General features: G+C 42.2%; 1 protein-coding gene across 1 annotated transcript; it reads right to left on the minus strand.

Moving 5' to 3' along the window:
* Positions 1-587: 587 nt before the first annotated feature.
* LOC307095522 (melanoma-associated antigen B10-like) lies at positions 588-1,628 on the minus strand (the record flags this gene model as incomplete). The annotated part of the gene is made up of 1 exon (XM_079764748.1): positions 588-1,628. One exon carries the CDS (start codon positions 1,626-1,628, stop codon positions 588-590), a length of 1,041 nt encoding a protein of 346 aa, XP_079620874.1.
* Positions 1,629-11,416: the final 9,788 nt, after the last annotated feature.

Below are 11,416 nucleotides of genomic sequence, written 5' to 3' on the forward strand. Positions count from 1 at the left end.
GTAAGAGAATGCAAAAACTTATCTTTTAATTTATTTCGGTGCTTCTTTATACCCACTATTTTAATGCTGAGTTCTTTCACATTTCCAAGAACATGCCCAGTCAATACACTACTGTTATCTTGTTTCAAATAAGTAAACAGAAAATTTCCACATTTGTTCTTAAAATAGCACAACTATTTTTTTTGCAATTTTAAAATATAAATTTAGTAGGCTAAATTATTAGATGCCTGAACTACTGAGAAAATTCGAAATTGTAATATTCGTTCCCAAATGAGAAACTGATTTAATAATTTTCCATTTTGTTAAAATTTATTTTTAATTAGTTGACATGCTAAAATAGTAAACCTCATACTCTTAAAACTTATAAACATCAATAAATGTATGACTTAGATCAGTCATTAACTCAGATTCAGAAGTTAGTTAAACTTTCTATTAAAAGGCGCAACATTTAGACAAATATGCAAATTATTACATAGAACAGGAAATATAAACATGTCATAAACTCTTGTCTCTAAACTGACCCCAACCTTCCACTAATGAGAACATTAGCTATTCTCAAACACATGGTAAATAATCTTCCTCAGCATTTACTTGGGGGAGGAAAGGCTGCTGGCAATGGCCTTGGAGCGTGCACTGGCCATGGCAGCAATTCGAGCCCTGGCTGTAGATCTGGCTTGGGCTCTCTCTTTCTCATCTCTCAAAGCCTCTTCATAATGGCGTGGGAAGGCACTGGGAGAAGTATGATTAACCTTGGCCACAAACTCCAGGACTTTCATCTTGGTGGTTTCAGAGTGGGCTCTTGGACCCCACAGGAACTCGTAGCATGGAGGATCACGGTCAGGCACCTGGCGGTATACCAGGTAATCTTCTTTCACCAAATCTTCTGTGATGAGCTTCTTGGGATCCCCAAAGATGAAGTGCTTCCTCCCATCATGTAACCCCATCATATTCAGCACTTTCCAGACTTCCTCTTCAGTGGCACAGTTGCCTTTCATGAAGATCACGCCCAGGATTGTCATCAGCACACCTGTCTTGGGCACACCTCTGTGTTCTCTCGAATCACAGCTTAGTTCCAGTTTGTTGATGAGAACATAGGTATTTCTGTTGGGATCCATTTCCTTCACATCAAGGCCAAAAACCAGCTCCAATTGCTCAGAAGCTCTCCTGAAGATCTCATGGAAGTTATGCTTGTAAACCTGGATTACATTTCTTAGCATATCTACCTTGGTAATGGGCTCCTTTCTTTGATACTTGTACAGAAGGTAGTGCACCAAGACAACCACCTTTTCATCCAGAGGGCCTCTGTACCAGTACTCAGCGATATCATTGGCATGTAAGGCATTTAGCGCATCCTCCAATTGATTGTTGGAATCTTCAGTAAATCTTGTGCTTGAAGCAGCCTCAGCACTAGCAGTGGTGGAGTGGATTTCCCCAAGCACTTGAGGATCACTGGGTGTTCCACTGGCAGATGAACTCTGAGAATCATCTTTGACACCAGGAGATGGGGAAGAAGGGGACTCTTCTTCCTCTGGAACAGTGGCCTGAGCACCCACTGGATCCCTACTCTCTTCTCGGGCCTGGCGGCGTTTCTCACGGGCACGAAGCTTACTCTTCTGTCCCCGAGGCATGATGACTCTAGTCAGGGACAGAAAGCAAGAGTGTGGGAAAGAAGGTGACCTGGAGGAAAGAAGATGAAATGGTGTGATACCCTTAGCAGGAAGATACCACCTGAAACTTTATTGACAGCTATCTCTGCAGGTTAACTTGAGAGCACTGTTCTTGGAGCCTGAGAGACTCCTCTTCTCTGAGCTGCCTTTCCTGGCAGGACTCTGTAAGGGTAACTGGAGTTTGCCTTAGGCTGCAACTTTCCAGCCCTACCTACATCTTAATGGAGCTGATACAGGGTCTGACAATTCCAGACGCTGTGTAGCCTCTCCTATTCTTGAGGAGCAGGTGTTTTGTTTTTTTTTAGTTCACAGTCAGGGCCATTACCTCCACTTCTGGCAGGATCTGTGGTGCTCTCTCAATTGAACTGCTTTGATCCCCTCTTTCCAAAGCCTAAGCCCTGATACCGTGGATGAAGAACTGAGGAGGAACCTCTTCTGAGCACACCTGTCTGGGGATACCCTGGGATGACAGTAATCACAGAGCTCTGTGTGACCCTCTCTGTTCTGGATTAGAGTTCTCACTCTTCACTCAGAATATTCACCTTGGATTTTTGCAGGGCCTTGGACTGCTCCCTCAGCTGATCTTAGACATATCCCTTTGAACCAAGGCTACCATATTCCTGAAAGTCCAGAGGAGGAGTTTAGGAAGGCCTCAGTTTTACATATCTTCCCTGGGGACCCCACCAGGGATGATATCGCATATAGGGCTATATGAAATACCTTCTGTTCTTTGATGAGTGGTCCCCTCAATCCTTAGGTTGCTTATGTGGCTCCTTCCCTTGATTGCCTGGTATCCTCCCTTATTCAAGCTTGAGGCTTAGAGCAATCAGACCAAGGCTCTCATGCACCTGATATTCTGGAATATGGGGGAAGGGGAAAGGTCAGGATGACATATCTCCCCAGGGCTAAACACAGAGGAAGGGCCTGACACTATGTACCCCCCTCAGTCCTCACTTTAACATCTAGAAGGGCCTGAGTAACTTCCTTTTAATTGGATCCTTGTCTCCCTGTGACAATTGAGGATAAAGTCAGGGGCATCTTACCCTGGAAGCCCTGCTGAGGCGACACCAGGGCTTATACTAGGGGTTCTGCCCTGTGGGGTTCTATTTCCCTAAAAGAGGAATTCACTTCAGTCCTTGCTCAAGGTTCTGAACTGAACTCAAAGTCACCCCTAGGACTCCTCCCTCTGCTAACCTGAATTGTTTAGCCTTAGACCAAGGCATTTATGCATCCATCTCCCCCACATACCCACCCCACCAAAAGGTGAAGTGAGGAGTCATATGGGTCTTATTGACATGGCAGGAGTCTCCCAAGGCTGATATCAAGATCCTGACAGGAGAGAAACAGCAGTTTGGGTCCCTGCTGCAGACATCATTCCAGACTGCTCAGTAAGGTAAAAGCCAGTGGAACCCAAAGCTCCTGCAGCTGACACCTGTGAACCCAGCTCCATGTGGGAAGGGAGAACAGCTCAGAACAGGGTAAATCAACGTATGAGACTCAAGGCAGACCCAGCCTCCCTGTTCGGGGCTAAGAAGTCCCCGACCACTGTTCTATGAGGAGATTCAACCTCTCAGACCTCAATCAGGTTGCCCAGGGTCAGAAAGGGGCAGTGACTCACATTCAACTGCACTAGAGAAGCTCCCAGGAGGCCCAGGATATATACACCAAGGGACAAGATTCAACAACATCAGAGCAAAATCGAGTAAGCCCACAAATAGTAGAATCAGAACGCCTGTATAACAGCTGGCACTATGACATTGGGGTTGAACCTCACTAGCAGCAAGTCAGAGGGGAGATCCCTCCCACAAATGGGACATCAACAATCAAGTCCAATTACAACAGGAGAGCCCAAACAACACACACAAGGGGCATTCCCAGAAGTGAACAAAGATACTACACCACCAGATCCCTCAAGACACTTTCTATATAAGATCATCCCACAAAGACTGGGAAGCATAGCAGTTCTATCTAATACCTAGAAGCAAATACAAAGAGACAGCTAAAATGGGGAGACAGAGAAACAATCCCTAAATGAGAGAGAGAGAAAAAAAATGAATCTCCAGAAAAAGAACTAAATGAGATGGAGGCAAGCAACCTATCAGAGAGAGTTCAAAGCAATGATTATAAAGATGCTTGAGGAACTTGGGAAATAGAGGCCATGAACAAGAACCAGACAGAAATGAAAAATTATATGTCTGACATCAAGAACACATTGGAAAGGATTAAAAGAAGATTGGATGAAACAGGAGATTGAATCAGCAATTTGGAAGATAAGGTAGAAATAAATACCCAATTACATCAGAAAATAGAAAAAAGAATTATAAGCAGGAAGATAGCTTAAGGGAGCTCTGGGACAATATGAAATGTAACAATGTCTGCATTACAGGAATACCAGAAGGGGAAGAGGATGAACAAGGAACAGAGAACCTGTTTAAAGGAAGAATGACAGAAAGCTTCTCCAACCTGGTGAAGGAAAATGTCACAAAAGTTCAGGAGGCACAGAGAGTCCCAAGCAAGATGAACACAAAGAGACCCAAACCTAGACACATCATAATTAAAATGGAAAATGTTTAAGACAAAGAAAAAATCTTAAAGGTAATGAGAGGGACAGAAAATTACCTACAAAGGAGTTCTCATTAGAATGTCAACTGACTTCTCAATAGAAACAATTCAGGCCAGAAGGGAGTGGCATGAAGTACTCAAAGTAATAAAAAACAAGGGCCTAAATTCAAGACTACTGTATCCAGCCAGGCTATCATTTAAAATTGAAGATAAAATAAAAACTTTGCAGACAAAAAAAAAAAAAAAAGAGTTAAAGGAGAATAATATCACCAAACCAGCAAAGCAAGAAAAGTTAAAGGGACGGCTTTAAGAAGAAGAAAAGAAGGGAGAGAGAGAATCATAGGCATAAAGAAAATAAAAATGGCAATAAATAAATACCTATTAATAATAACCTTAAATGGAAATTAATTAAAAGATATAGGGTGATTGAATGGATAAGAAAACATGACCCATTTACACTGAGTGGCCAGATTATTATGATCTCTGAACGCATAACAATTTGGCCACTTAGTGTGTATCCTATATAATAAAAGGCTAATATGCAAATTGTCCCCTCGACCAGGAGTTCGTCCAGCAGGCAGGCCGGCCAACCGCCCATGTCCCCTCCCCCTGTCCAGGCTGTCCAGATGCCACCCATGCACGAATTCATGCACTGGGTCCATATATATATATATATATATATATATATATATATATATATATAGTGGCCACATTATTATGCATTCAGAGATTATAATAATCTGGCCACTCAGTGTATATGCTGTCTGCAAGAGACAAACCTTAGAACAAAAGATACGCACAGACTGAGAGTGAAGGGATGGAAAAATATATTCCATGCAAATGTTAAGGACAAAAAAGCTGGGGTAGCAATACTCACATCAGACAAAATAAACTTCAAAACAAAGGCCACAAGTGACAAAGAAGGCCACTTCATAATACTAAAGGAAATGATTCAACAAGAAAATATAACCCTTATAAACATATATGCACCCAATATAGAAGCACCCAAGTACATAAAAATCTCTTGATGGATTTTATGGAAGAGAATGGCAGCAATACAGTCATAGTAAGGGGTTTTAACACCCCACTGACATCACTGGATAGATCTTCCAGACAAAAAATTAACAAGGAAACAGAGGCCTTAAATGACACACTAGATTAGATGGATCTAACCAATATTTACAGAACATTTCACCCCAAAGCAACAGAGTATACATTCTTCTCCAGTGCACATGAAACATTCTCAAAGATAGACCACATGTTAGGGCAAAAAACAAGTCTATACAAATTCAAGAATATTTATATAATACCAAGCATCTTCTCATATCAAAATTACTTAAAGTTAGAAATCAACTACAATAAAAAAAAACCTCAAAAACACTCAAATACCTGAAGGCTAAATAGCATGTTATTAAACAATGAATTGATCACCAATGAGATCAAGCAATAAATTAAAAAATTCCTGGAAACAAATGAAAATGAACACACAACCACCCAAAACCTATGGGACATCGTAAAAGCAAACCTGAGAGGGAAGTTCATAGCAATACAGACCTACCTTAAGAAGCAAGAAAAAGGACTAATAAACTGTCTAACCCTACAATTAAATGAATTAGAAAGAGAACAAAGAAATGCCCAGAGGTAGTAGAAGGAAGGAAATAATAAAGATCAGAGCTGAAATAAATGACACAGAGACAAAAAAAAATAGTACAAAAGAACAATAAATCCAAGAGCTAGTTCTTTCAATAAACAAGATTGATGAACTTCTAGCCAGACATCAAGAAACAAAGAGGGAGCACCCAAAAAAATAAAATCAGAAATGAAAGAAGTGATATAACAATGGATACCACAGAAATACAAAGGATCGTAAGCAAATACTATGAAGAACTATATGCCAACAAACTGGACAACCTGGATGAAATGGACAAATTCCTAGAAACATACAATCTTTCAAAATTCAATCAGGAAGAATCAGAAAACCTGAGTAGGCCAATAACAACTGATGAAATTGAAGCAGTAAGTAATTAAAAAACTTCCAGCAAACAAAAGTCCTAGACCAGATGGGTTTGCAGGTGAATTTTACCAAACATTCAAAGAGGAACTAACACCTATCTTCCTCAAGCTATTCCAAAAAGTTCAAGAGCAAGGAACACTTCCAAGCTCTTTTTATGAAGTCCAGTATTATCCCAAGTCCAAGACCAGATAAAAATACTACAAAGAAAGAAAATTAACGGCCCATATCCTTGATGAACACAGATGCTAAAATCCTCAACAAAATATTAGCTAATCAGATCAAGCAATATATTAAAAAGATCATACACCATGATCAAGAGGGATTTATTCTGAGGATGCAAGGCTGCTACAATATTCGCAAATCAATAAATGTGATACATAAACAAATTGAAAGAAAAAAAAACACATGATCATATCTATAGATGCAAAAAAGCATTAGAAAAAATACAGCACTCTTTTTTGATTAAAAAAACTCAGTAAATTGAGAATAGAGATATCCTACCCCAACATAATAAACTTACAGCCAACATAATACTCAATGAGCAAAAACTAAAAGCATTTCCCTTAAGAACAGGAAAAAGACAAGGATGTCCACTTTCACCATGCTTACTCAACATAATACTTGAAGTCCTAGCTACATCAATCAGACAAGAAGAGATAAAAGGCATTAAAATTGGAAAAGAGGAAGTAAAAGTCTCATTATTCTTAGATGACATGATATTGAATATAGAAAACCCTAAAGACTCTACCAGGAAACTACTAGACTTAATAAATTGTATCCAGGTATAGGACACAAAATTAACATCCACAAATCAATGGTATTTTTATACACCAATAATGAACTCTCAGAAAGAGAAATTAAAAAAGTAATCCCATTTACCATTGCAACAACAACAAAAGATTCTTAGAAATAAACTTGACCAAGGAGGTAAAAGACCTGTACTTGCAAAACTATAGGACACTGAAAATAGAATAGAGGAAGATATAAACAAAAGAAAGCATATATCATGTTCATGGATTGGAAGAATCAAGGTCATTAAAATGCCCATACTACCAAAAGCAATCTACAGATTAAATGCAATCCCTATTAAAATACCAATGACATACTTCACAGAACAAGAATACTCAAAAAATTTATATAGAACCATAAAAGACCCCGAATAGCGACAGCAATCTTAAGAAAGAAGAACAAAGTAGGAGGGATCACAACACCAGATATCAAACTATACTATAAAGCCATTATAACTAAAACAACCTGGTACTGGCACAAGAACAGGCATATAGACCAATGGATCAGAACAGAGGCCCCAGAAATTGATCTACACCATTACAGTCAATTAATATTTGACAAAGGAAGCAAGAACATACAATGGAGTAAAGACACTCTCTTCTTCAACAAATGGTGCTGGGAAAACTGTACAGACAGATCCAAAAAGATGAAACTAGACCACCAACTAAACCATACACAAAAATAAACTCAAGGTAGATAAAAGACTTAAATGTAAGGCATCCTATATAATAAAAGCTTAATATGCAAACTGTCCCCTCGACCTGGATTTTGACCAGGGGGTGGGGCCGGCAGTGGTGGCGGCAGGTGGCTGGGGAAAGGTAGGCATCCTCGGCCGGCAGAGGCTAGGGACTCTACCCATGCACAAATTTCGTGCGCTAGGCTTCTCATGAAACTATAAAAATCTTAAGAGGAGAACACAGGCAGTAAAATCTCAGACATATCATGTAGCAATATATTTATGGATACATCTCTTAGAGCAAAGGAAACTAAAGAGAAAGAAATGGGACTACATCAAAATATAAAGCTTATGCACAGCAAAGGAAACCACCATCAAAATGAAAAGGGAACCCACTGTATGAGAGGACATATTTGCCAATGAGACATCTGATAAAGGGTTAATATCCAAATCTATAAAGTACTCACAGAACTTAACAAAAGGAAGACAAGCAATCCAATGAAAAAATGGGCAGAAGACCTGAATAGACATTTCTCCAAAGAGGACATACAAACTGCCAAAAGACACATGAAAAATGCTCAGTCACTAATCATCAAAGAAATGCAAATTAAAACCACAATGAGGTATTACCTCACACCTGTCACAATGACTATCATTAAAAAAGCAACAAACAACAAATGCTGGGGAGGATGTGGAGAAAAAAGAACACTAATTCACTGCTGGTGGGAATGCAGATTGGTGCAACCACTATGGAAAACAGTATGGAGTTTTCACAAACAATTAAAAATGGAACTTCCATTTGACCCAGTGATCCCACTTCTGGTAATATATCCTAACCCCCCCCCCCCAAAAAAAAAAATCAAAAAGAATATATGCACCCCTGTGCTCATAGCAGCCTTATTTACAATAGCTAAGATTTGGAAACAGCTCAAGTGCCCATCAGTAGATGAATGGATAAAAAGCAGTGAGACATTTACACTATGAAATACTACACAGCTATAAAAAAGAATTATCTCTTACCCTTTGGGACTGCGTGGATGGACCTGGAAAATATTATGCTAAGTGAAATAAGCAAAGCTGAGAAAGACAAATATCACATGATCTCACTTATTTGTGGAATATAATGAACAAAATGAATTGACTAACAAAATAAGACTGGAAGCAGGGAGACATGGAACAGACTGACATACCTCCATGTGGGGTCTCCATGCGGGGTTGGTGGGATGAGAAGAGATAAACCAAAGAATTTATATACTTATAGGCATAGCCTATGGACATGGACAATAGGGTAGTGAAGACCTGGGGTGAGTAGGTAGGGGATGGTAAGAGTGGGGAGAGAGGGCGAGGGGGAGAATTGGGAGATATTTCTAATACTATCAACAATAAAAATATATTTAAAAAAAAAGAATTAGGGGATAGATGGAGATTCTAGCTACTGAAGGTTTGGAAAGCTACCAGGTGAAATGAGAAAGCCAACAGGACAACTGAACAATATTGAAAAGCAATCAAGGGTAGAAAGCATAATTGTGTCATGGGATCAACCCAGATTTATTCACTTGACAAACATTATTGATAACAATTTCTATTATCAACCAGCATCCTGGACATAGTGTTACTCATGGAAATAGGGTCCGTTCATGTAGTGGCAAGAAAAACATTTCCAAGTACCCATGTACAGCAGGATAAGGTGTAGTGGTAAGATTTAAAAAAAAAAAAGATTCTGACAGGAGGCTCTGATAAAAATCCTCCTTGTCCCCTGGAGCAACCAGCTGAGGAAGTTGGGTGAACTACTTTCAGTCACCCCCACCTGGGGTCTCCCAGGGTTGACAGCAGAGGCCTGGATTTGGGGAGATTATTCTGCCATAGGGAGGGGCAGCATGGCTCGAGGCAGTAAACCTCACTTCCTGGAGCCTCCAGCCATCGAAGTCAGGGGTGCCATGTTAAGCCACCCCTGCCTCGAGTCTCTCAGGGCTGATGGTGGGGTCGGGCTCCCTGGAGCTTCCTCTGAAGTGGGGGAGAGGAGCTCTGGCTGCCATATTCCCATAGGGTCCTTCAGGGACTCCCAAATGAAGCTGAGCTGTAACCCACTTTGCAGACCTGAGGTCGAACTTCTACCTCTCTGAGATTCCACAAGGAGAATTCTAAAGGCAGTTGATTGTGCCGTTCCTTCCTGGAAACGTATAGGGCTGATGGCGGAGAAGGACTGTGGGACGTTGTGTGTCATGAGATAGAGGGTTCCCTCAAAGCTTATTCAGTATCCTTACCTTACCTTAGCAGAGACTGGCCTCCCTCTGGTGACTGGATGCTGATGCGTCCTTTCTTAAGTGTGGTCAAACCTACTACAATTGCCAGAGATGTAAGTAAATGCGTCACACATCTGGTTCCTCCTGCCCCAGGCCACCGTGGGAGCATAATGCTCTGGTGCCCCTCTGTCTGATAGTGTGGATGATACCTCTGAGTGGAGTCTCCCAAGGTTGATGGCAGGAGCTGGGCTCCGAGAGGCTTACTAAGTATGGGGGAGGGGCAGCGCATGGCTGGAGGCAGAAACCCTAACCAAATTGCCTCCTCACCTCTTGGAGCCACCAGCCAGGGAAGTCAGAGGTGTCACTTTCAGCCACCCCTGCCTGGAGTCTCTCAGGGCTGATGGCTGGCTCCGGGCTCCCCAATGCTGCAGCGCGGGAGAGGAGCTATGGCTGCCATATTCCCAAGGGTCCTTCATAGACTCCTAAATGGAGCCGAGCTGGAATCCTCTTTGCTGAGCTGAGGCCTAACACCCAATTCTCAGATCCCAGAAGGAGAATTATGAAGGCAGTGGATCGGATCATCCCTGCCTGGAAAAGTATAGGGCTCCCCAGGTCTTCCTGTGCGGTAGGGGGAGGGGAGTTCCCGCCGCCATATTCCCATAGAGCCCTTCACAACTAAATGGAGCCGAGCTGGAATCCTCTTTGCTGACCTGAGGCCGAATGCCCAATTCTCAGATCCCAGAAAGAGAATTATGAAGGCAGTGGATCGGATCATCCCTGCCTGGAAACTTATAGGGTGCCCCGGCGCTTCCTGTGCGGTAGGGGGAGGGGAGTTCCCGCCGCCATATTCCCATAGAGCCCTTCACATCTAAATGGAGCCGAGCTGGAATCCTCTTTGCTAACCTGAGGCTGAATGCCCAATTCTCAGATCCCAGAAGGGGAATTGTGAGGGCAGTGGATCGGATCATCCCTGCCTGGAAAAGTATAGGGCTCCCCAGGTCTTCCTCTGTGGTAGGGGGAGGGGAGTTCCCACCGCCATATTCCCATAGAGGCCTTCATAGACTCCTACATGGAGCCGAGCTGGAATCCTCTTTGCTGAGCTGAGGCCTAACACCTAATTCTCAGATCCCAGAAGGAGAATTATGAGGGCAGTGGATCGGATCATCCCTGCCTGGAAAAGTATAGGGTGCCCCGGCGCTTCCTGTGCGGTAGGGGGAGGGGAGTTCCGGCCGCCATATTCCCAAGGGTCCTTCACAGGCAACTAAATGGAGCCGAGCTGGAATCCTCTTTGCTGAGCCTGAGGCCAAATGCCCAATTCTCAGATCCCAGAAGGGGAATTGTGAGGGCAGTGGATCGGATCATCCCTGCCTGGAAACTTGCAGGGCTGATGGCGGGGCAGGACTGTGGGGTTTTGTGTCTCTTTGGGATAGGGGGTTCCCTCAAACTTTATTCCGTATCCTTACCT

This window comes from Cnephaeus nilssonii, assembly GCF_951640355.1.
Source record: "Cnephaeus nilssonii genome assembly, chromosome: X".
NCBI lineage: Eukaryota > Metazoa > Chordata > Mammalia > Chiroptera > Vespertilionidae > Cnephaeus > Cnephaeus nilssonii.